The 26,375-nt window shown below is 43.6% G+C and overlaps 1 protein-coding gene across 3 annotated transcripts in view; it reads left to right on the top strand.

Annotated features, from left to right (window-relative positions):
* The window catches only part of PFKFB1 (6-phosphofructo-2-kinase/fructose-2,6-biphosphatase 1), a 103,032-nt gene that overhangs the window by 43,893 nt on the left and 32,764 nt on the right, over positions 1-26,375 (top strand). Inside the window, exon 1 of one of the 3 annotated variants that reach the window (XM_068248329.1) lies at positions 11,402-11,663. The exons of the other annotated variants lie outside the window; for them this stretch is intronic. Coding sequence (XP_068104430.1) covers positions 11,528-11,663 — 136 coding nt within the window. The 5' untranslated portion in view covers positions 11,402-11,527. Of the gene's footprint in view, positions 1-11,401; positions 11,664-26,375 lie in introns of those variants that run through there. 3 annotated transcript variants of the gene reach the window in all.

Below are 26,375 nucleotides of genomic sequence, written 5' to 3'. Positions count from 1 at the left end.
CTTAGAGCTGTCAGAGGCATGATGGGATTTGCTGTGACAGCTGGAGTGCCAAGGTTAGCCATCACTGCTCTAAGGGGTTATGTCTACAGTGGTAATGTTTGCAACAGTGTATTTAATGCTCCAATGCCTATAGTTTGTTTTTATTTTTTTCACCTAGTGGATTTTTTCACTATAGATTGTAATAATGAGCTGACCTTTTGGATTATTGGGTCATCTTTAGCTTACCTGTTCAGAGTTTCTCAGGATACTGGAAAGAAAAGTGTGTTTGTTTGTTTTTTTGTGTGTGGTTTTTTTTTTTTTTGTTTTAAATAAAAACCGCCCAATCTGGCATTGTATGTTGTAAATGGATGTTAATAGTGTTTATTTTATATTCCCAAAATTGTGTTGCACAATCAAGCTAGCATGTGGGAAGGTGCTGCCCTACTTGACCTTAAAAAAAAAAAAAATGTTTACTGACAGTTTTGAAATCCTAAATCTTTCATACTGGCAGTGACTCCAAATTGTCCCTTAGGCTATGTTAACAGTGGTCAGTTGCCTAACATGTTATGTCATAAGTGTGAACTGCAACGGAGACTGGGCATAGACTTTAATACAAAGCCTGCATGCATTAAGTTAGAATAATGTTAAGTTACAATGCAGTACTGTGAATAACCCCATAGAATTGTATCGGCATTGCAGAATTCTGCAATGCAACTGACCACTGTGAACACGGCCTTAGAGGCACAGTGTCATTGGCTCTGTAAGGGTGCATACACACATCAGACTATAGTCTTTGGAAAATGAAAGATCACAGACCAATCTTTCCACCCTTCATGTAGTATGAGAGCCATGCCTACACAGTCTTTTCTATGGAGCTGAACTCCGCATCAGACAAAAATCTTTGCAAGATGCTGCACACAGATGCTGTACAGACACAAAAGATCAGTGTCTGCAAAGGGTCTGTTCCTGCCAAAGATCCATTCCTGCAAATTGCAATGATAGTCTGAGATCTGCAGATCCTCATACACACATTTAACTGACATTTATCTGCAGATCAAGCAATCATCCGCAGATCTGAAAATCCATCCTGGTGGATCTGATCTGCAGATGAATGTCAGTTAAATCATGTGTGTATGAGGATCTGCAGATCTCATAGACTATCATTGCAATTTGCAGGAATGGATTTTTGGCAGGAACAGATATTTTTGCAGATACTGATCTTTTGTGTCTGTACAGCATCTGTGTGTGCAGCATCTTGCAAAGATTTTTGTCTGATGCGGAGTTCAGCTCCATAGAAAAGACTGTGTAGAGTATGGCTCTCATACTACATGAAGGATGGTAAGATTGGTCTGTGATCTTTCATTTTCCAAAGACTATAGTCTGTATGTATGCACCTTTAGGCTAGGCTCACAGTGGTCAGTTGCATAGCACATGCGTTATAACGTGTGAACTGCAATGGAGACTGGTCATAGACTTTAATGCTAAGCCTGCATGCAGTGCTTTAGAATAACGCAATCTGTTACAGTGCTTTACTGTAAACAGACCCATAGGATTTTATGGGCAGTGAGTTGACATGCAGAATTATTCTTCAACGCAACTGAACACTGTGAACCTAGAGTCAAACTACATACTCTCCTCGTAATGTAGGAAGATGGATCCAGCAACGTCTCCCTGACAAGCGCTCTCCCCCCCCCCCCCCCCCCCCCCCCCCTGATCCATCTTCCAGCCTGCGCATATACATGACGGGCGTCAAGAAAACTTCAAGTGATCGCAGAACTTTGCATAGGCGTTGCCAGATCTCAAAGATGCTGTGCAACAGTAGGCGGCATTCACATGATCGCCTGTACCCACATCGCAAGAGCGTGTAAACTGGTCATCGCTCAAATCGCCGGCCATCGGGAAAATAAAAAAAAAATCGCAAGGTAGGTGCGGGTCTTGAGGAAGCCTCTTTGCTGGGCATTAAAGAAATTACGAGTAGGACCATATGGGCAGTCTGCTTCTTGCAGGATGGTGAGGGAATGAAAACTGTAGATGAAAGCATGCAATCTGCTGCCCTTTCTGCTGAAGTTAGATTGCCCAGCAAACTCATGTTGAACTCCTAGGAGTGTGTAAGTGGCTAAAAAGTCTTAACATAAAGAGAAAAATATGGCCCTACATGAACCGCACCACAAGGTTGTAAGGTCAAAACAGCCTTTATTAAACCATACCAACAATAAAACCAATAAAAACAATCGCACAATATGAATAATGCCCTAAAGAAGCCGCTTGCTGCGGCGAATCGCGTCGGCTTCCTGCACGCTTGCCCCTCTGCACAGCTCTTCTCCGGTAAGCCATCTACCGCATGCACGTTTTCTGGTGTCCAGTCCTGTTCACACCTTGGGTTCTCACGACTTTCACGGCCCCCACACTGGGCTGCCATCACTTCAATTTGACAGGTCTGTATTCTTGGAGTATCATTGCGTCTCCTCTGATGCTGCATACACACTTGAGATAAAATTCTCTGGAAAAGGCAAGATCACAGACCAATTATACCCCATTCCATGTAGTATGAGAGCCATACTCTACACAGTCTATTCTATGGAGCTGCACTCCCCCAGCAGATAAAATCTTTGCAAGATGCTGCACACAAAGATGCTGTACACATTCAAAAGATCATTATCTGCAAAAGATCTCTTCCTGCAATAGATCCATTCCTTCAAAATGCATTCATAGTCTATGAGATCTGCAGATCATCATACACACCTTGTTTAGCAGGCAATCATCTGCAGATCAGATCCACCAGGATGGATTTTCAGATCTGCAGATGATTGCCAGATATGCAGATGAAGTCTGTTAAACAAGGTGTGTATGAGGATCTGCAGATCTCATAGACTATGAATGCATTTTGAAGGAATGGATCTATTGCAGGAAGAGATCCTTTGCAGATGATGATCTTTTGAATGTGTACGGGCATCTTTGTGTGCAGCGTCTTGCAAAGATTTTATCTGATGTGGAGTTCAGCTCCATAGAATAGACTGTGTAGAGTATGGCTCTCATACTACATGAAGGGTGGTAAGATTGGTCTGTGATCTTGCCTTTTCCAGAGACTTTTATCTCAAGTGTGTATGCAGCATTACACTTGGTTCACCCTGACTTCACAGGGTGTTTTATTGCACTTCCAGATTCTTATCATTCACTTATTCACATCTGACTCTGTCTGCTACTGGTGTATATAGCTTAGCAATGATGATATATTATGTGTTTACACATGTACGTATTAGCACTCACAGTGCATTTTGAGGGCATTATTCATATTGTGCGATTTTTTTTTTTTTTATTTTTTTTTTTTTTTTGTTTTTGTTTTTGTTTTTGTTTTTGTTTTTGTTTTTTTTTTTTTTTTTTTTTTTTTTTTTTTTTTATTGGTTTTATTGTTGGTATGGTTTAATAAAGGCTGTTTTGTACCTTTACAACCTTGTGGTGCGGTTTATGTAGGGCCATATTTTTCTCTTTATGTTAAGACTTACAGCATTGTTTGGCCTTTCTGCACACATTTTTGGTTACTGTTTTTCATATTTTTCAGCCTTGTATTCATACTATTGTTGTTGGTGCTTGTCCGCCCCTCTTTGGTTTTTAAGTGGCTAAAAAGGACCAAAAAGCCCTCTTACTAGAAACTCTATGTAAATCGCAACACAAAGTTCTGTTCTGCTGAAGAGGAGCCAGATTTTCTTTGCTATTGACCACCCCCAGCTAGGCCTCCTCTTCAGCAGTTCAGACTTGGGTCACTAACTGCTTCTGAAGCTGTCTTTTGTGGAGCAAAGAGAGAAAGAGAGACAGAGAGAGAGAGAGAGAGAGAGAGAGAGAGTATAGTCTTGTTGCTGTTTCTCTGAGGGGCTCAGTGTAATCCCTACCATAGTCAAGTCTTCTGTCTAAGGATAGGGCCAATTTTAGGGTCAAGCAAATTTTATTTGTATGGTTTTTGGAATGTGGGAGAAAGCAGAATGCCTGGTTTGTGACTGGAGGAACTTGGTTGCCAGTCTATGGTCAGCTTACAGATGGCTCAGGTTTGCTTGGTGCAGGTTTTCTTCCTTGAAATTCCAAAATGACCTCTGACTCCTGGAAGTATTGTATGACGTGCTTTCAGGACTGTTGAACTGGGAATGTTGGGAATATTACACTGGAAGCTCTGTGTAATGCTGGATACACACGTTGAGATTTCCCGTTCGATTCCCGGGATCGAACGGATCGAATCGATTATTTCCAACATGCTCGATTCGGATTTCGATCGTTTCTGCCGTCGATTTGCATGTTAAGTATGCCAAATCGACGGCAGAAACGATCGAAATCCGAATCGAGCATGTTGGAAATAATCGATTCGATCCGTTCGATCCCGGGAATCGAACGGGAAATCTCAACGTGTGTATCCAGCATAAAGGAAATGAGGGCTGAGAGGAATTCTGGTTCACAGCACTGACTGCAGGATTCATTCATGTTTTGTATTGTCCTGGTTATGGCCTGTAAACTAACTTCTGCATGCCTGCTGCAGTTACAGCTGTGCTGTTTGCATTAGCTACCACTGCAATGTTTTAAGCACCGGAGGTAAATCCTAAAAACTAAACCTTAGACATACATGGTTTAGGTCTCCAAAGTGGACAAGAAGTAACCTAAAAACCTGTCCAGAAGTTTTATCCTCGTGTACAACTGAGCTGGTGTGTTTTGCTGATGTCATGGAATACTGTAGTCCTTTTCATCCATACATAACTATTTAAAATATGCGGTTTACATTCCAGGAGGAGAGGTAGAGGTAGAAAACTGGGAAACTGTCCACATGCATTTAAGCTTTAAGCCCCATCTACACGATACGATTCTTTATACGATTCGATTACGATTCTATTTATGATCCGATTAAATCCGACATGTTCGATCGGAATTCGATTTGCCATTGTTTTGCAATGGCAAATCGAATTGAATCGAATCCTGATCGGACATATCGGATCGTAAATAGAATCGTAATTGAATCATATCGTGTAGATTGGGCTTAACATTGACATTTACTTAGGCTGGTAGATGCAGAATCTTGTCAAACGAGTTTAACTTTCCCTTTGTCAGGCCACAATTTTCCCACTGTTCTCGGCAAAAAGTGCTATATATATTTCCACATGGGGAGTAAAAAAAAAACCACGGAAACCTGCCTTAGAACTGCTGGACAAGCCTGACTTGTCCATACTGTTTTCAGCTATTCCTACCTAGACCAGTCGGATTGTCCACGCTATAGCTCCCCATACAGAGATCTTTCTTTTGTATGGGTTTGATTTACCTTGCACAGCAGGTGGGGTGTGAGCCCCCCCTTCCCAGGCCTCGCTTTTTCTTCACCTAGAATGGTTTGGTTTGATCCAGTTAAAGCCAGAGCAGTTGCGTAGCTATGGATCCCAGCACAAGTTTTACATTGCGCCGCCCCCCAAGCACTCTAAACATACAATTTATACGGCGCACTAAAACCTGCCACGTACAACCACAGTGTCTGAGGTGCAAGAAGGGGGTGGAAACAGCCATTCAAAGAATCTATAGAAGGGATTGTTACAAGCACAGGACCAATAAAAAGCTAATACTGCAGTTGAGGGTGGGCCCTACGGAGCCCCTCTGGCCCAAGGGCCCTGGTGCGGTTGAGACCTCTGCAAACCCCTACTGCTACGCCACTGAGCCAGATGACCATGTTGTGTTTGCTCTGTGATCAGGCAAAAGAGTTCACATCTGGAGTAGCTGTGTACAGTCTGAATATTCGTGGCCTGTGCTGCTTCCTATGCAGGCTAGTAGCAGAGATGATCCTCCTGCGTGCCATCTTTCTGCAGTCAATGATGCAGAGGGTTAAAGTGTCGAGACCTCTTCATCACGGTGCATAGTAGGATCACTGCATTGTGAGGTTTTTTTTTGTTTTTTTTGTTTGTTTTTCCCCCAGCACCATTCCCAGTGGTGCAACATGACTGCTGCTCTGTAACGTGGCTTTCCGCACTGCAGTGTACCACCTATGCGATGTTTAGTGCTGCAGGTACTTTGTGGTACAACTGAATGTGGCATGGGAATGCAGTGCTTTACTGCAAAACAAGCATGTTAACGGTAGCTGATCCCATATAATAATCTGCCTGTGTCCGTGCATTTAGGCCACATCTGGATTTTACACTGCACAGGAAGGGGGGGGGGGGGGGCACTCACGCTAGTGTGCTGTGTGCATGTCATTGCCAATGTAAGGGAGGGGGGGGGGTAGCGCAGTGGCCGAGGCCTAGCGCCCGATTAACGGCCTAAGGTACTTTTCATAATATGCAGCGCCGCTTTCCTAATCCATTGCATAGAGTTCCTGCTGTTACAGTGAATGTAATGGTCACTGTGTGAGTGTGGCCTAACAGGAACCAACACACTGCATTTCTGAATTATGAACGTTCTGGAAGTAGTAGAAAAAGAAGGGACACTGAGAGCCCAATATAGTGTAGTAAGTTGGGTGATGGGTAAATGGAAAAGTATATGATAGATATACTGACAAGTCAGGGTTACCAATTAGGCAGGTGAGGAGATTAGGCCTGTCCTCACTCAGGATTAGGATGTCGCTCTCTGTAGATTAGGAGAAGAAAGGGAATTCAACCCCTCCACCAGGGGTGGATGCTGATATTGTAAGGAGAACAGAGGCGCCAACAGAATAAAATCTATCTAAAAACTTTAAAATTCCTCGGGAGGCGGTGGTGGACTCTTCTCCCTGAAGCAGACATGATACTGTCAGTTTTAGTACAAACACATTTATTTATATACTCCAACATGCAGCGCATCTCATGGGTATATTCTCGCTTCTTAAGGCAATAATTAACAGGAGTAGACACAGTGCAGTCTTTAGGTCACGATAAGCACCTCTATCAAGTTCTGGAAGTAGTGGATGTTTGGTTTGTGTTTTTTTTTTTTTTTTTTTGTTTTGTTTTTTTTTTCTCACATTTTTACTCTGTACAGTGCTGTCATTGAGTTCAAGTGAGGCCGCAGTCTCTTATCAGAGTGAAACTAAGGTTGTTACCGCCTGAGTCGGCTAAGTAGAATAGATGCATATTTTGCGCAATATAAATAGTTAAAATGTAACAGGATTTAACCCAAAAAAATCCCAGGTGCATGTAGCTGAACTAATGGGAGTTTGTTGTTTTGTGGTCTCTTGAATAACTAGTCCCCCCCCCCCCCCCCCCTCTCCTCCTTCATCCCTCCATGTTGCTGACTTAAAAGAAGGTGAGGGGGGAACTGAAGATCATGTCTGGAACATGTCCAACAACCAATCCCACAATGCAGCACTTTAGATGTCTGTCCTACATGCACATATAATCTGAACATTTGTATAGCGATTTTCTCCTGTCGGACTCCAAGTGCTCAAGAGCTGCACCCACTAGGACATGCTCAACAGGCCACCCTGCAGTGTTAGGGAGTCTTGCCTAATGACTCCTTGCTGAATAGGTACTGACCCTGGTCTCCCATGTCAAAGGCGGTGCCCTTAACCAGTACACTTTCCAGCCACTGTACACTTAGAACGTCCTGTCTTGTATGCACCTATAACTACTGGTTTATAGTGCACCAAGATCTTCCAAGGACCCTACAATTAAAGGGATACTTAAATGGCAGTTTTTGCTTGCATCGTTACTCTATCATCCGGTCCCCCGCCGTGGCTGTTTCGTTTTGCCAACTGAGCCTGTTGGCGGCCACTGCCAAAAAAAATACAACTTGCTTACCTGGGGCTTCCTCTAGCCCCGGCAGCCATCTTCACTTGTGCTTTCTGTTGGCTGCTCTGAGTGTGGTGGTTTTGTTTGTTTGTTTTTTGTTTTTTTTTTCTTTCTTTCTCCTCTACCAGCTTTGCACATCTAGAGACTTTGCACATCTAGGGCCTGATTCACAAAGCGGTGATAACTCAGTTATCACGCCTAAAAGACTTTAGGCGTGATAACCTTTGCACTAGCAAAGTTATCACCGTTTTGTGCTCTAACTCGCGCGAAGCTCCCGCGCGCAAAGTCCCATAGGGCTTAATGGGCACTTCGCGCGAAGCACGCTGCGCGCGTAGCGCACTGTGCTACGCGCGCAAAACTTTGTGTGCGGGAGTTCGCGCGAATTCCTTCAGATCACGCCTAAACTAAGTTTAGGCGCGATAAAGGGCTTTTCACAGGCGTGCAAAGTGTTTGCACCGCTTTGTGAATCAGGCCCCTAGAGTGAAATAAAACAGTCACAGAAGCTAACCATGTACCAGTCTCTACAAAGAGAATATAAAATTGCCCCATACCTGGAAAAGCCGCAAAACTCTCAAGAGAGGAAAATCCTGAGTGTCTACAGATTGAGTGCTCATAACCTTGAAATAGTCTGGGAGACACAAACAGATGTACAAACCCAGGGAGGAGAGACTATGCCAACACTGTGAGCAGAAGACCCTTAAGGATGAAAGCCACTTCCTATTGCACTGCCCCAAATATACTGCAACCAGGGACACTTACTTTAAAGCAGTAGGATCAGCCATACTATGCCAGGGAAAAACACATATATAAGTAGATAAATACTTGATCTACTTACATAACACATGTATTATACTGTCCATGTTTTGATTTCAGTGAATGTTATATAGTAAATGAGAATTCTGTTCCTGGTGGGGGCCATGTCTTTTGCCCACAGTTAAGGCTAACCCGTGATGTCATTTCTGCCCTTTACCTTTTTTTTTCTTGTCTCCTCCAATCGCTGAGTCGCCTCAGCCTTGCTTGTAAACACAAGTGAGTAGGGGATTAGGTTTCAGATAAGCAGCTGGCAGGGAAATAAAGGGAAGAAGAGGAATATATTATAGATAAAAAGAACCCCCAGCATGCAATTCTTTGGCACGACTACTAAAGGGCCAGTGCTCCTTAAGTATGTGATAACTCCAAATCATAACAGCAGAAAAAGTTTTGAATGCAGGATTAGCATCTTTATCACTTAATACACTCAGACCAGTTGCTGTTGAAATTTGATTTTTATGGTGATGATACCGCTTTAAGAAATTGCTGGAACTATTCCCAGACTTTCTCACACTAGAAGGTGAGAAAAGCATATATCCTACTGGGAGAAGAGGACTCCACAGTGACAATCGCTGCACACTATGTCACAGCATGCCACAGGCTGAGGAGCATAACGGAACTGTAAAACTAAAAAAAAGTCCACAGACTGCTTAGCCATTGTCCCCCTCCCATATCCCCTATTTCCCCTTGCTTTGGCAATACCTGTAATGAATCTTGGTCATGCCAATAAAGCTATCTTTGATTTGACTGAAATCCTTGATTCTCGATTGGATTTAGATCTGGACTTTGACTGGGCCATTCTAACACATGGATATGTTTTGTTTTAAACCATTCCATTGTTGTCCTGGCTTTATGTTTAGGGTCGTCGTCCTGCTGGAAGGTAAACCTCCGCCCCAGTCTCAAGTCTTTTACAGACTCCAAGAGGTTTTCTTCTAAGATTGCCCTGTATTTGGCTCCATCCATCTTCCCATCAACTCTGACCAGCTTCCCTGTCCCTGCTGTAGAGAAGCACTCCCAGAGCATGATGCTGCCACCACCATTTGACAGTGGGGATGGTGTGTTTAGAGTGATTTGCAGTGTTAGTTTTCCGCCACACACAGCGGTTTGCATTTTGGCCAAAAAGTTCCATTTTGGTCTCATCTGACCAGAGCACCTTCTTCCATGTGTTTGCCGTGTCCCCCACATGGCTTGTGGCAAACTGCAAACAGGACTTTTGCTTTTCTGTTAACAATGGCTTTCTTGCCACTCTTCCATAAAGGCCATCTTTGTGCAGTGCACAACTAATAGTTGTCCTATGGACAGATTTCCCCACCTGAGCTGTAGATCTCTGCAGCTCGTCCAGAGTCACCATGGGCCTCTTGACTGCATTTCTGATCAGTGCACTCCTTGTTCGGCCTGTGAGTTTAGGTGGACGGTCTTGTCTTCTAGGTTTACAGTTGTGCCATATTTCTGAATGATCGCTTGAACAGTGCTCTGTGGGATGTTCAAGGCTTTGGAAATCTTTTTGTAGCCTAAGCCTGAATTTCTCTATAACTTTATCCCTGACCTGTCTGGTGTGTTCTTTGGACTTCATGGTGGTGTTGCTCCCAATATTCTCTTAGACAACCTCCTGAGGCTGTCACAGAGCAGCTGTATTTGTAATGACATTAGATTACACACAGTTGCACTCTATTTAGTCATTAGCACTCATCAGGAAATGTCTATGGGCAACTGACTGCACTCAGACCAAAGGGGGCTGAATAATTATGCACGCCTCACTGTGCAGTTATTTATTTGGAATCCTGTATGATTTTGTTATATTTCTCACGTGTACACCACTATGTATTGGTCTTTCATGTGGAAGTCCAATAAAATTGATTCATGTTTGTGGCAGTAATATGACAAAATGTGGAAAATGTCAAGGGGGCCGAATACTTTTGCAAACCACAGTAGATAGTATCAATGGAATTTCCCCCCCCCCCCGCCAAATCCAAAATCAGCCGACCTTACTGATTGGACAGAACAGTTATTGTGGTGATAGAAAGGGGTTGCAGGTGGTGCTTCAAGCCAGAGACTTAACATTTGAAAATATGAATTCTATTAATTTTAAAGTGAACCTAAACTGAAAAAAAAAATTAACTTACTTACCTGGGGCTTCTACCAGCCCCCTGCAACCCCCTGCAACTGCCCTGTACACAATGACAAAGCGATCCTCTGGTCCCCCGCAGCGCCTTACTTTCATTTTGATGCACGGCCTTGGTCCGTGCGCCTGCTGATCGCGCTCCTGTGGATGTGAGTGCTCTGCGCAGTACAAAAAAAAAAAATCTGGCCTGTGCATGCGTGAACGTGATCGAGGACATGTGTGGCCGCGCATGCAGTGGCCCGTGGACTCACCAGCTGGAAGAGGGGCGCTGTGGGGCACTGGAGGGACACTTGGTGACAGCGCAGGGTAAGTGTGTGTTTGTTCCATCATTGTTTAGGTTCACTCAAAGGATGGGATTTTTTTTGTTGTTGTTGTAGAAAATACATCTGTACATCCGTCCTGAAAGAGGGACAGGAGGATTGGGTTCCCAAGGAGGGCCTGTCTCTCCAAAAGAGGGACATTTGGGAGCTATGAAATTAAACCCCACTGTACACTCTGTGCCCTACAGTTTAGCTGGATGTAAACCAGTTTAAACTTGCAGGCTATAAAGTTTTTTTTTTTTTTTTTTCTTCAAGTCTCTATTGTAACCTATCCTTTTCGCCTGCCTGTGTACGGCTGCCCTGAGAAGCTAGCACTTGGAGTCCTGAGCGACGCGTGTGTGAAGCTTGCTGTGAGAGGAGAGACCTTTGCAGGCGCTCTTTATTTTGCTTGGCTTCCTCTCGTTTGGGGACTTGTCCCTCCCATTCTGGCGGAGTTTCTGGTTCAGGAGGAGGAGAATGGGGGCAGATCGCTGGAGCTACAGCTGGGGTGAAGCTGCTCCCACGCGCTGACCCATAGACGGAACACGGGCTGTGTCAGGTGACACCAGGGCTGATAAGTGACCCCCTGGCTGGCTCTGGCCATGCACAATCACACAGCAGGCACTGAGCCCGCACTGCACAAGCAGATGGCTGACAGGCTCCGGGAACTGACACAGACGCGGCTGCAGAAGATATGGATCCCCCAGCAGAGCGACAGGCTGCATCAGAGGAGGGGATGTGAGTGCTGCAAAAGCTGCTCTCCAGTTTGGGGGGGAAGGAGTGGGGACATTCAGCTGTGGCAATGTGACCTCCCATTCACCTACATGCAGAGAAAGGCTTGGTACAGTGGCTAGCTTTCCAGGATATCCAGTTACAGGCAGCTTTTTTGTAGATTGTCCTTGGAATGTCCACAGAAATTGCTTGAGAATATTGGAGTTCACACCACCTTGCTACAATGGGTTTTTGAATGCCCTACAGTCCAGGCTTTTGTTATCCTGTTATGGCCCCGTATGCATGGGTAGATCTGTGGCAACCATTTGGGAAATTGATGGGTATCCAACAAAGTGGGAATTTCAAATTGGTGTCTGTGTGTGTGTGATTGCTTTTCATCCAATTCTTTGTTCCCATGGGTGAATGTTTCATCTGCTGTGGCAATCAATCCAACTGATACAATCTTACCACTTCTATGCAGTGGCTGGATAGAGTACTGGTTAAGGGCTCTGCCTTTGACATGGGAGACCGGGGTTCAAATCCTGGCTAGGTCAAGTACCTATTCAGTAAGGAGTTCAAGGCAAGACTCCCTAACACTGTATGGTGGCCTCCTGAGCGCGTCCCAGTGGCTGCAGCTCTTGAGCGCTTTGAGTCCGAAAGGAGAAAAGCGCTATACAAATGTTCGGATTATTATTATTATTATGTAATATGAGAAACTACCTGAAGTGTCCATTCAAAGTGGTTTACCCTTCTGTTACGTAGATTAGGTAAGACTGTATCATTAGTGGGCACTTATAAATGTGCCAAAACCTGCTGCTGATCAGGCTGGGCCGGAGTAATGCGCTTTTGTGAGCGTTTTTGGATCGCTGACAATCTCCTCCAGCAATTTCAAACACCCTTTGCCAATGAAAGTGAATGGTGGTGAACGCGCTAGAGCGATTGCGAATAGAGCTAATTGCAATCACAGGACGTACAGCATTTTGTGAGTGTTTGTGTTCTAATGTATTTTATTGGAGCAGGAAAACTGCTTCTAAAATGACACTATTATGGTAGCGCTTTGAACAAACGGCTCTGAAGTTCTGAACTATTGCTGATCAGTAAGCGATGTGATTGCATTGTTAATGGCCACCTCTTTAAAGAATGTGATGCATGTTGGTGTCTTCTATTCTCTGCTCTCCATCCTGACACCTGCACTGCACTTTTTTTAAAGTGGCCCTTAGCACCGCGATTTGCATTTTGATTACTGTTCAACAGAACAAGAATCGCCACGCAATTGCCACCAAAGTGCTGCACGCAGTGAGTTTCTGGAAATCGCAAGAGAATGATCCCAAAAAAGCAAACCGCTGAAAAGCGCTAAAGTGTGAACCAGCCCTCAAGGAGTTAACTATCTTGTATCAATTGTTCATGTGCTTATCCTTTTATAGCAGGGAGAGGAAGTTCTGAGTTCAGGTCCACTTTAATCACAAGATTATTCAGTGTCTAGCAGTAGTTTTTAATACTTTCAAATCTGCTGAAAATCGTTTGTCGGTCAGCAAATTTGTCACCTATCTTTGTGACTTGGCATCTGTGTACAAGCGTTCATTGCACTGTTGGTATGGTCTTTAGAAGAACAGGGATGGGAAACCTTGCTGTTAATATATGTGCTAGACCTCTGTCAGTTTTTGTTTTGCTTTGTTTGTTTTTTTTTGTTTTTTTTTTTTACAGTTTTTCAGTGGAGTGTGCCAGCAAGTGTCATACGCCTGTGCATGTTTCACACTTTGCATAACCGCACATTGCGATCACATCCTGATCCCTCGGGTGACTGTATATGAGCATGTGTACCTAGCTTAGCCAATGTACTAGTTCCCATTTGTGTAGCTTTTATTTGTATGGGGTGTTTGACTGGTATAGTATTGAGACTGAGGAAAGTAGATGAAATTTTGTAGGCCTTGCCTGGCAAGAGTGTCAGGTCTGTATACATACTAGGTGTAACAGAAAATAATAATCTCCATGATCTTAATGCTTTGCTCCTCTGCACATTAAATCAGTTATAAGGCCCCATTCACACTTGAGCGTTTTGCCAGGGATTTCTGAAAAACGCTCAAACGCTAGTGCTTTTGAATATTCTAGTGTAATAAGTTTATGGGCCCGTTCTTGGGCGATTTGCGTAAATCGCCCAAAATCACAACGCAAACGCGTAGCCTGCACCATTTTCAGGCGATTTCCCGGTGATCGCGTTTCAGTGGTATAGAAGCGCTAAACGCGATCGCAGAGAAATCTCTGCACTGTCCAGTTTTGGTTTTGTTTTTTCTCATGTGAAATTGTTCGGAAAAATCACTCCCGCAAAAATCGCCGGCGTTTTGCATTACTAAGTGTGATTTGGGCCCTAATAGATCATGCGCATCACCATCCATCCACTCTTAGGCCTTGTTCACATTACAAATCCCTAGTGCAAGCAATCTTGTTAGCACTTTTAAAAGCTATTTTCTTTGCGCTTAGAAAAGTGCGTTAGTTTTTTTTTTTTTTTTTTTTTTATAAAGGGCGAACTCTTAGTGTGAACAAGCCCTATAGGTACGTAGACACTGGCAGATGGATCAGGGGATCCGTGGCAACAGAAGAAACGAGCATTCCCCGATCCATCTTCCGCAATGGCATACAGTGGGAACACGATGGGCGCGAACAAGACTTTGAACGATCACGGTAATTGGCATGGATTCAGCACAGTGGGATCCGGCATGATGGTTGCGATCGCCTCTTGTCGATTATCTTCTTTCAACTAAGTTAATAAATACTAAGGAAATAAATGGCAGCCTCCACATTACTCTCACTTCAGTCATCCTTTAAAAATGTCCAGCCATTTCCCTCAGGCTTTTTGTTTTTGAAGGGGAAGGGGGTGTTCCAGGAGGGGCTGAATTGCTCGCTTGTTGGGCAGTTCAGCCTGTAGCCATTCTCAGCTGACACTCCATGTGGAGGCTGTGTACAATCAATGGCGAGTGCTAGCAAGCCCCTGGGCGGTGAACGGGAGCAGCTGACACACAAGCAATTTACTGCCTTCAACTGCCTGTGTCTGTGTGGTAAGAATTGGAATAGGAGTCTCAGATCGGGATGATCAATGAGAATCAAAATAACTTTTCTCCTAACATTCAAATTACATGTAAATTTTATATGCAACTTTAACTTGGACTAATACAAATTGACAGAAACTTAAGGTGCATACACACATCCGATAAGTCTTTGGAAAATGAAAGATCAGACCAATTTTACCCCCTTCCATGTAGTATGAGAGCCATACCTACACAGTCTATTCTATTGAGCTGAACTCCCCATCAGATAATATTTGCAAGATGAGGTGTGCAAGAGCAGAATAATTGAGGAGGCATGGATGAAACTGCGCATGCACAGTGGCTGTGCCCAGAGTTCTGGTCAAGGATCTTCGGTGGGGACCGCATATGCAGAATGCTTCCAGCTAGGTGCAGTAACCAATTCTTTTGGAGGGGATATCGGCACACTAGAGTGGATTGGAAGCACAGCGAAGGACCTGTTATACTGCTGGGGCCTGAAAGTAGCGTCCAGTAAGTAAATGAACTCATTCCAGTTGCCTTGGGTTTTCTTTAAACTCCAGCAACAATCAGAGAGAGAGAGAGAGAGTGTGTGTGTGTGTGTGTGTGTGTGTGTTTTTTTTGTTTTTTTGTTTTTTTTTTCCCCTGATGGGCCATTTGTATGCACCTGACCCTGCTTCCTAGAAAAGTAATGGCATGCTTATTTTATTGCCTCCTTCCTCTTCAGTTTTTTTTTTTTCATTGAGCAGTACATGCTGCCTGAGCCAAGCACCAGGGACTGCCTGTCTGTGTTCAGACTGGAGATTTACAGATGCTTGTGCCAGACGTATCTGGCATCTGCTCACAGCTTTAGGATTTTGAACTGGATCTTGCAGAACATCGTTTACTTAGCATTAAGCGTGAATACGTGCTGGGTGACATGAGGCAATGCACGTGTAGTGCTGCCCCCACCTTCTTTTGTACGTGCCGCTTGATTTACTTACACGCACACACATGCATACATACATACATACATACATACATACATACATACATACATACATACATACATACATACATACATACATACATACATACATACGAGAGAGATCTAAAGAGATGGTTTGTTTAGGAAAATAGATGTGGGTGATGGATCTGCACATTTGTCGTCCTTTTTCCTCCAATCTGAGCAGCCAATGATCTGGTTTCAGTGATTTGAAGTGTGTTGGAATTGCAGTATTAGGTTATTTTTAATAGGTAGGGCTTAGGTTAATTGGGGGACAGTTTAAACCCTTCTCCACTGACTGCCTTTCAATCAGATTTTTAGATGGCATGCGATTTGCCTGTCTACTAATTAACCTGGACTTTCCACTGGTGTTCAACTTTTGGGCAAACTCACTGCATGCAGCATTTTACCTGTATCTACTGTTGGTCAATTTTTATTTTTTTTCCCCATTAGAAAATGGATGCAACCGTATAGTGTGCAATAGTTGGGTTGAAACACAAGTTTGTGATGCTGATGTAGGAGGTTCTCTTTCAGTGGAAAGGGGGCCTCATGTTTTCTTTTTATTAAAAATGGACTTTGCTTCTGCTCTGATTAGGCTACATTCAATGGAGTGGTGCGATGTAACGGACGCATTGTAGCGCAGAAAGTCAGTGCAATGTCACACTATGCAAAGTTCAGTATTGCTGGTGCAGACCTGTCGTGAAAATTTTAGAATTTAAAATACATGTAAACATATACAAATAAGTCTGTAGCTTCCAGAGTAAAATGAGCCATAAATTACTCTTCTCCTATGTTGCTGTCACTTACAGTAGGTAGTAGAAGTCTGACAACAGATTTTAGACTAGCCCATCTACTCATGGGTTGGGGGGGGGGGGGGTTCTCAGGGTTTTCTTTATTTTTAAAAATGCTTATTGAATGGCGGTTGCTCCGTCCAAAAAAAAATGTGCAGGAAGGCTGGCAAGCATCTTTGTATAAATCTCTTTCAGGGAATGTCTTTATAAAAAAATAAAGGCCATGCTGAGAACTGGTTGGCGTACTGGGCTGCTGCCTTTGATGTAGACTTTGAGATTTTGGCAAGGGCTCGAATTCTGGCTGAAGTTCGGAAAACGGTAAAGAGTTTTTGGGCAAGTCTCCCTAATGATTCTGGTCGCCTGTGGAGCGCGCTCTAATTGGCTGCAGCCCTGAAGCACTTCGAGTCCGCCAAGAGAAAAACGCAATATGAATATTGTCTTGACATTTTGTTTCAGGGCTGTAGAGTCCGTACAAAAATCATTTGACTCCTGTTAATGAAAACTCCGACTCCAGGTACCCAAAATTATGCAGACTCCACAGCCCTGCATTATTCTACAGAATGCGCCCGTGTCGTGCATAATGTCACTTCCACTTGTGTGCACAGTGTCTGTAATGCTGGGAATACACTGGGGATGTGGTGTGGGTGTTTTTTCCTTTTTCAGACCTATTGGAAATTGTCGATCGAGCCCTCTATCTGCCGAAAAAAACCTGTGGTGTATTCCCAGCATTAGAGTTGGTCATTTGCAATATTGGTGTGCAGACCCCACTATAAAGACTGTCGCTGTTTTTGCGATCATTGGTAGTTTGTTTGCTGTGACTTTTTGTACATTGTTCGGACCATTTTTTTAGAAACTTTTATTTACATTTACCACAGTGTAAATATTTACTTGCGAATCAAACCAGCAGGTACAACATAAACGCACAAATTTGAATTCCAATTTTCTCGTGTTGCTGTGTACATTCCGCCTCATGCTGGGACACGTGACTCTGATCTGTGGAAATGAACTGATAAGTCAGTCTGATGTGCTGCTGTTTTTGCTGAACTCACTTTTCTTGCATATTTCAAGGTCACGTTGTTTTCTTATAGAATAGACAGAACATTTTGTACTTTCCCTTCAGTTCATATAGTCGTGTTTTTTTTTTTTTTTTGTTTGTTTTTTTTTGTTTTTTTTTTAATTTAATCACTCATCACTCATTACTCATGCTTGTGATGCAGCTACACGAACACTATTGAAGCTAAAAAGGACAGTCAGGCACTTGGAATTGTTTCAAAGGAAACATGGTAACCTCCCCATACAGGATCACTTTCAGGCCTAGTTTCTGAGTCTTTGTTAGCGTATTTGTGTGTTTGTTTTTTTGTAATAGGCATACGCTAGACATTTTAATTATGGTTTTGTGTGTGTGTGTGTGTGTGTGTGTGGAAAGTAACTTGTAAATTCTCACACATAAAGCCTGTAGTGGAAACTTGTGCACAGGAGAGAAGGTAAACACAGAAAAACCCTGTTTGTAGTTAGAGATAACAGCCTGTCTAATGCTGGGAATAGATGGTACGTTTTTGCCGCTCGATTGAGCCATTTAGATGGCTCGATATTTTTCAACGTGTCCGATCACCTTCCCGATCGATTCTGCGCTCAATACCGCATGGGGGACAATGGAAAAAGATAAGGAAAACGAGTGCAGAAGATGGTATCGCCCACAGAATCGAGTGGGGAATCGATCGAGCGGCAGAATCGAGCCGTGAAAACGTACCGTCTATTCCCAGCATAATTCTCCCTATTCTGCTAGTAATCACTGGAATTTGAGATGACACATCTGTGATCTGTGCTGTAGTGACAGGCTATATGTAAACACTAGGGATGATCACAGAATTGTAAATGTATGCAGTTTAAAAAATGGACCAATCAAATTGAAACCCAGGTTTACATTGATTGGCTTTTTTTTTTTTTTTTTCCCCCAAGCTGCACATACCGGTACTTGCATAATTTTGGAAGAATTTTTGTATCTCATTGATCATCCCTAGTAAACACTGGAGGTTAACACTGTATGCGCTTCCATGAAACCAGGCAGTAACTGTTGCTGCTCACATTTTTCCACAGAGATGCTGCTGTTTACAGAAAAACCTTTCTAAAGGATATTATGAAGTTGTTTATCTTTTTAGAGCAGAGAGAGGTCCTGGGTTTAGGTCCACTTTAAGGGCTCTGACACTGGAAACCAGGGATCGAATCTCCGTTCCTCCTGTTAAGCAAGCCAGCACATGGTCAGTAAGTAGACCTTGGGCAAGACTCTGTAAACTTGCTGCTGCCTACTGAGCGCACCCAGTGGCAGGAACTCCTGGCACTTTGAGTCCGCCAGGAGAAAAGTGCAATATTTGTTCTTTGTCGAGTTGTTTTCCAGCGATCCAGATGTTAAGCCCAGACACTCACAAAATGCTGCATGTCGTGCGATTAGCCCTAATTGCAATCACTCTGGCGAGCTCAACACTATATAGACTTGAATTAGCAAAACAAACAATTTTGACAGCGAGTTGTCGGAGCTCCAAAATCACTCTGCTCTAGTGGGTCCCAGGCTTCAGGCTGGTTTCACAGTGGTCTGTTGCATAACTTACAAGTTATAAGTGTGAACTGAAATGGAGACTGGACATAGACTTTAATGCAAAGCTTGCATGCAGCAAGTTAGAATAACTTGATCCATTACGATGCAGCACTATGAACAGCCCCATAAAATTTTGTATGGGAAGTGAGTTGACATGTGGCATTATTCTGCAATGCAGTGGAGCACTGTGAACAGGGAATTGAGCTACGTACACATGCCAGATGAAACAATGCTGAGGCAACCAATGGCTACCATCTCTGCTGCTTTAATGTAATGTGTACAAAGTGGCGAGTGATCCGCCCAGCTGATCATCTCGCCCAACTGCTTTGTTCTCACCCCTCCCACAGTGTGACACTCCTCGTGCACCTCTCAATCGGGCCCCCCCTACCCTCATGGCAACATAGCACTTCTGTACATTTTCAGTCCTTCACTGACTTCTGAGGGTCCCAATTCCTCTCTGGCAAGTCCTCATAGGTTGGAGAATGAGTCAAGTGACAGCTCAGTAGCTTTTCAAAAGTTTTCTTTTTAGTTTTTATATTAAGTAGCTTATAAGTTCAGGACTTTTGTACATCGCCAGTCTGAAAACATGAGATTTTACACACCGGGTTTTATTACCCAAAACCTTTGGCGATGACTTTGGTGGAAAGTCAATAAGAAGTTTCTGACCAGACTGGATTTGCAACACAACTCCACATTGTGAATGTAGCCTAAAGAAATTGCATTTTTAGCTTGCAATAATCCTTTATATCATGCAATGTAAATTATTCTTGCAGTAAATTATGGAAGTAGAGTGAACCTCAGTCTCCCAAACTCGTGAAAAGTAAAACTACTTGTAATGGAGGTGAACAGATCCTATGTTGATCGAATTATTATTATTATTATTATTATTATTTTTTCCCCCAGCTTTTATCAGCTGAGAATTACCGGTATTTGCAATTTATTGACCACCCCTGTTTATGTGCAGCTTCTGGTTATCATGTATGAAAAGCTTTGTGTAATCAAGTGCTAACATCTGTAATAAACTGGCACATCATTACATTCCAGAGGTTCTGAGGTGTTTAGCTTTTCAGGGACCGGCACTTTATAACTACAATAGAGATGATTTGCATATTCAGTAGTGATGCATTGTAGAACACCTCAAAGCTTACTCCAACCTGAAATCGCAAATACCTGAAGGCAAACTTCTGTTTTGCAGATGTGCTAAAAGCTCCAAGCAAAGTGGGAAACGCTTAAAATCTCGGTGTAACCTCTAACCTATTTTAGTGGGTGGGCACACATGTACTAGCAGCTGCGTTGCATGCTTCCTGTGTTGTGTTTAGCTGCTATAACATTCAGACTTGTATGTTTCAGGTCACCAGATTCTCCTCTAGCTACTGCTAACTTTAAAGCCCGGCTCCCAACTCAAATCATTTGGCAGCATTCCGATGTGTTGACTCAGCAACTATAGTTTTTGTGTATAAGAACCACACCTAAAAAAGAGACATATATAGAGGAAAATCTGTTTGCGTGGTTTAAAAGGAAATAAATTGCCTGGCTATCCTGTGAATGTTTTACATGGTGTGTTCAATAAAAACATGGAAACCATTAGTTAGCCCTATCCCATACAGCCACATCAATACCTGCCATGTACTGATGAGGGCCAAAAGCCCGAAACAGGCTGTTTACATGTGGGGTTGATGTGGCTGTGTAGTATTTAAAGCTATAGGCTTGCTATACACCAGCGGTTCAGGATGCTAGCCTTGCTTACAGGGCGAAAAGGGATAATTTTGCATATTCAGTAGTAGTGCATTGTGGGTAACCACAAATGTTCACTTATAGCTGAATTATTGCAAATTTCCTTCTGTTTTTAAGAAGGCAAATTTCACCAAGCTTTAATTGTGTGACATTAGTTTAACCTCCTTGCAGGTCTAAAAAATCCGGCAAGGAGGCAGCGCCGCACTTTTTTTTTTTTTTTTTTTTTTTTTTTTATCATGTAGCGAGCCCAGGGCTCGCTACATGATAGCCGCTGAGCGGCGGCATCCCCCCACCCACTCCGATCGCCTTCGGCGATCAGAGTATGCAGGAAATCCCGTTGAGAACGGGATTTCCTGCAGGGCTTCCCCGGTCGCCATGGCGACGGGGCGGGATGATGTCATCGACGTCGGGATGTCATAGGGAATCCCGATCCGCCCCTCAGCGCTGCCTGGCACTGATTGGCCAGGCAGCGCAGGGCTCTGGGCCGGGGGGGGAGCGACTCGGCGCGGCGGATTGTGGCGGATCGGCGGCGAGCGGAAGTTGCAAGCAGCTAGCAAAGTGCTAGCTGCTTGTAACAAAAAAAAAAATTATGCAAATCGGCCCAGCGGGGCCTGAGATATCATCCTGCGCAGGTTATCCCGAGCTGAGCTCGGGATAACCGGCAAGGAGGTTAAGCAGACTGTCTATTGTGACTTAGATGAAGATCAAATCACATTTTATGACCAATTTGTGCAGAAATCCAGATAATTCCAAAGGGTTCATACTTTTTCCTTACAACAGTATGCCGTCCTCAATATGTCTCTCACACCTGGTTCCCTTTTTAAAGTGGACCTGAACTCAGAACTTCCTCTCTGCTCTAAAAGATAAGCAACGGCATAATAACCTTTAAACAAAAACCTTTCTTTGTTACAACTGATACAAATCCTAAAATCTGTGCTGGTTCTATTCCTGATTCATGGAAGTAGGCAAATTGTTTATAGCCTGTGTTTTCAAATGAGCTTATCTGCCATTGGCGGTCATGTGACACAGGAGGATCAAATTGCACTGTGATTAGACACAAATGAGGGGGAATTAAACGGGCTAAACTCTCGAAGTACATTCAGGGTGCATTTCTCTGTTTTCCTTCTGTCCTGTGCAAGAGTTCAGGTCCACTTAATACTTCAGCTGGGCAGGTTCATGTCACATGAACAATACTGAAAAAGCCTCAGTTATCGTGCAGACTGAGTTGTATCCTATATATTAGAGGTAATCAGAAGAATTCTAGCTTTTATGCAGATTTCAGACAAATTGTATACAGCTTTTTATTGATCAATCAAAATCGGCAGGAAGTGCATTGTCTTTTTCATAATTTACATGCAAGCCAGAAGATTTAGCATCTTTGACATCTGATCTCTAATAAGCTGGTGTATATCTTCAACCCATCCTTTGCATAACCCAGCTTCACGCAAAGTACATCCTTCCTGGGCAATACTTTTTGTGGCACGTGAAGTGGTCTGGGAACACCCGGGCATACATGCAAAAAGGGCGCCGGGAATTTGGGTGCCCAGAAAACCGAGAGTATCTGTAAATTTACTGATATTCTACTATTACAGTGAAAATGACTAGCAAAATATAGGTATTAGTAGTATTATTATTTATTTATAGCACCGACATCTTCCGCAGCGCTGTACAGAGTATACAAACAAGGTGTCTACCATCCGTGCCAGCATTACACCAACAACATCAATTGACCACTGGACGTTGCATATGCCTACTACCGTACCACCATGGCAAGTCTTTGACACTCTGAGTGTAGAAGATTTTGGAATTCTCATTCAAAGTCTCCGCCCCACTACCTGCGACCTGGATCCTGGCCCAACTGGATCCTTAATGCAGTGCCCAGCGCTGTTCAGGCCAGCACTTCACAAAACACTCAGTGCTCCTTGCAAAGTGGACTTTTCCCAGAAGAACTAAAGAAAGCAATCATAAAACCCCTCCTGAAGAAACCATCACTAGATCCTGATTCTGTAACCAACTACAGACCTGTGGCGAACTTACCATTCCTATCAAAAGTTATCGAGAAAGCAGTCGCCAACCAGCTAGAAGCCAGGCTTACAGATAACAACATCTTTGATACTTTTCAGTCAGGATTCAGGAAAAGGCACAGCACTGAAACAGCATTAGTCCGAGTAATGAATGATCTACTTACGGCAAGGGACAAGGGTGATTGCTCAATTCTGATTCTTCTTGACTTGTCAGCAGCATTTGATACTGTGGATCATGAAATACTAATCCAGCGACTAAAGAATTACTGTGGCCTAAGGGGTACTGTTCTTAGCTGGTTTCAGACCTTCCTATCTGGCAGGACACAGCAAGTATGTCTGGGCACACACTACTCTAATCCAGTGCCACTTACCTATGGAGTTCCACAGGGTTCTGTACTATCACCATTACTCTTTGCAGTCTACATGCTCCCACTGGGCAAAATAATCCAGAACTATGGTTTAGGATACCATTGGCATGCAGATGACACACAACTGTATCTGTCCTTCAAGCCTGGAACCCAAGACCCATCAGCATCCATAAATGCGTGTCTAGTGGATTTACAAAATTGGATGAACACCAGCTGGCTGAGGCTGAACTCTGACAAAACCGAGGTGTTGGTGGTAGGTGGTCCACACATGATGGATAAAGTTCAAAACGCTCACCACCTCAAACTAGCAATTGGGGGAGATACTGTACAGTATAAAGACTCTGTGCGAAACCTTGGGGTGATCCTGGATGGAAATCTAAAACTCAGACAGCAGGTATCAGCTGTCGTCAAGTCTTCCTTCTTCCATCTAAGAAATATAGCGAAAATCAAACACCTTATCCCAGCTGAAGACCTACCTGCCCTGGTTCACGCATTTGTATCCTCCCGCCTAGACTACTGCAACGCCCTGTTAATCGGTTCTACAGATAAGGTTCTGCGCCCCTTACAGCTAGTACAGAATGCTGCAGCCAGACTCCTAGCCAATGCCCCCTGCAGCTCACACATCACCCCAGTACTGCAAACTCTTCACTGGTTGCCAGTAAAATGGAGAATCAATTTTAAGATCTGCCTGCTGACATTCAAGGCTCTACACCACATGGGACCCAAATACATAGCGGATCTATTGGAACTTTATGCCCCTCCACGCACCCTCCGCTCTGCCAACAAGATGAAGCTGGTTGTTCCCAGGATACACTTAACATTTGGTGCTCAGGCCTTTTCCTATGCAGCCCCTACTCTATGGAACTCACTTCCACAATCAGTACGAGAGGCTCCTTCTCTGGACAGCTTTAAAAAAAGGCTAAAAACTCACCTCTTTTCCCTAGCCTTTGAGACTGCATAATGCAGGGTCACAGCGCTTTGAGTCCCCAGGGAGAAAAGCGCTATATAAATATTATTGTTATTGTTATTGTTATATAGTCTTGTCACTAACTGTCCCTCAGAGGAGCTCACAATCTAATCCATACCATGATACCAGAGTCCTATGTCTATGTATGTATCATGTAGTGTATGTGATGTAGTATAGGGCCAATTTTTAGGGGGAAGCTAATGATTTATCTGTTTGTTTTTGGGGTCGTGGGAGGAAACCAGAGTGCCCGGAGGAAGCCCATGCAGACACGGGGAGAACCAGTGCTGCAAGGCGAGAGCACGAACTAAAACGCCACCGTACTGCCCAAATATCTAGATTTTACTACAGCTAAGCCTGTTCTCACACCAAACCCTCCCTTTTGTGATGCCTAACCTTAACCACCCCCTGCTGCCAATCACTGCCCCCACCAAAAAGATTTCAGGTGCTGCCATATGCCCCTATTGTAACACCGGCATTGAGGGGGAATTATTGCCCACGACGCCAGATAAAAATTGAGCGCTTGAGTCGGTTTTGCGGGTGGCCCCAGCGTCTGATATTGGGTGCCCCAATTTCCTCTTAATGCTGGTATTACAGTGGGGGCCTGTGATGGCACCAAACTTCTGCCAGGCAGGTGACCAAACTTGCCATTCCCCTTCCATGCCCATTTCCAAACACTCCTGCACATTAGCCTACAGTATAGTGTGTATTGTATGTGGATCACATCACAATGGTAAAAATAGCAGCCGACTTCACTCTTGCCACAAAAAACGAATCCGTTGGATCTGTTCAGGAAAACTGTCCGGATTTTGCACTATTTCCCGGAGCTCGGATCCCCACCGAGGCAATGAAAGGCAACACAAACGGATATCCCTTTACACACAGAGCTTTGCACATACAACGGATGCCAAAGTGGATTGCCTACTTCCTGCTCCTCCCCTCAGCGTCATTTTTGGGGACTTCTTATCCAGTAGAAACACTCAAGAAGGAGGGACATGTTTTTTGACATGCGTTTAAATGGACTGGAAACGTGCTACAAAAGCTCAACATTTTGAAAAACTGATCGTTTTAGAAAAACTGATCCATTTTAAAACTGGATCCGATCTGCATCTGCACTAATCTGAACCGAGCCTAAAAGCTTTACTTGCACAGCTTGTAGATCCGGTCTCATCAATGCCCTTTGCTTTGCATCCTATCCTTGTGTATGGTGTTTCAACTCCCTGGGTACATGTAGGAACAGAGTGATAATCAGGCCAGCCTACAGATCAGATTGGAGTACCAGTTTCACACCCTTATCTTCTAGGAGCCACCTGTGAGCCGAGCCGGTTATCGGCTGATCGATCACAAATCGATTGACCAATCGATCGGTGGGCCGATTCCGATCGATTTCAATCAATCTGACATGCTGGAAAATCTAGGTGGATCTGATGAGATGGCTTATCATTTTGCATTGGACCTAATGGAAATCTGATGGCAAAAAATGCCATCAGATCGATTTTCAATAATTTCATACTGAAATCTATTCCTAGTAAAAAATGTTCCTAAACACATCAGATAGATCAGAGATCTAACAAGTGTATGGCCTGCTTTATGGTGGCCATACATGGCACAATTTTTTTTATCCAATCTTACCATTTCTATGTAATATAAGGGAACTGCCTAAATTATCCTTTCAGTATATTCACTTAATTTACCCTCATACTACATAGAAATGGTAAGATTGGATGAAAAATGTGTTCCATGTATGGCCACCATAAGGGAGAGGCGTGGGGAAGATGGTGCAGAGATGTCAGTTTGTCATAGTAAACTTGTTAACCATCCAACCATTGGCTGCCCCGGTAAATCTGAGGCTATCTGGGACAACTGAATAGGCTCACAAAACTCAATGCCAAACTTCACTGCTACTGCTGCAGTATGGTCACCTAACTTACAGGCAGTGGTTACAGGTGCTCTCAGTACAATGTCACCTTGCTATACCTCACTGGCAGGTGTGTTTGCTTTTCAGTTCCATAAACTCTTTATATAGCAGGAATGTCATTCTTGTACAGAAGTCCTTGTAACTTGGTGAAACACATTTTTATGGAACGTGTACTTTAGTTCTTTGAATGCACCATGCATTAGTAGAGTTGTACATGTCTGCTAAACTACGGTAAGGCCCCACAGTTCAGAAAGATTATTGTAATGCATACTGAAGAAGCTCTGACATCTTGTCTGTCAGTTTTTTTTCCATTACCAGCAGTCT

The sequence above is a fragment of the Hyperolius riggenbachi genome, chromosome 8 (assembly GCF_040937935.1).
Source record: "Hyperolius riggenbachi isolate aHypRig1 chromosome 8, aHypRig1.pri, whole genome shotgun sequence".
In the NCBI taxonomy this organism is placed as follows: domain Eukaryota; kingdom Metazoa; phylum Chordata; class Amphibia; order Anura; family Hyperoliidae; genus Hyperolius; species Hyperolius riggenbachi.
This window is presented reverse-complemented; position numbering and strand designations above follow the sequence as displayed.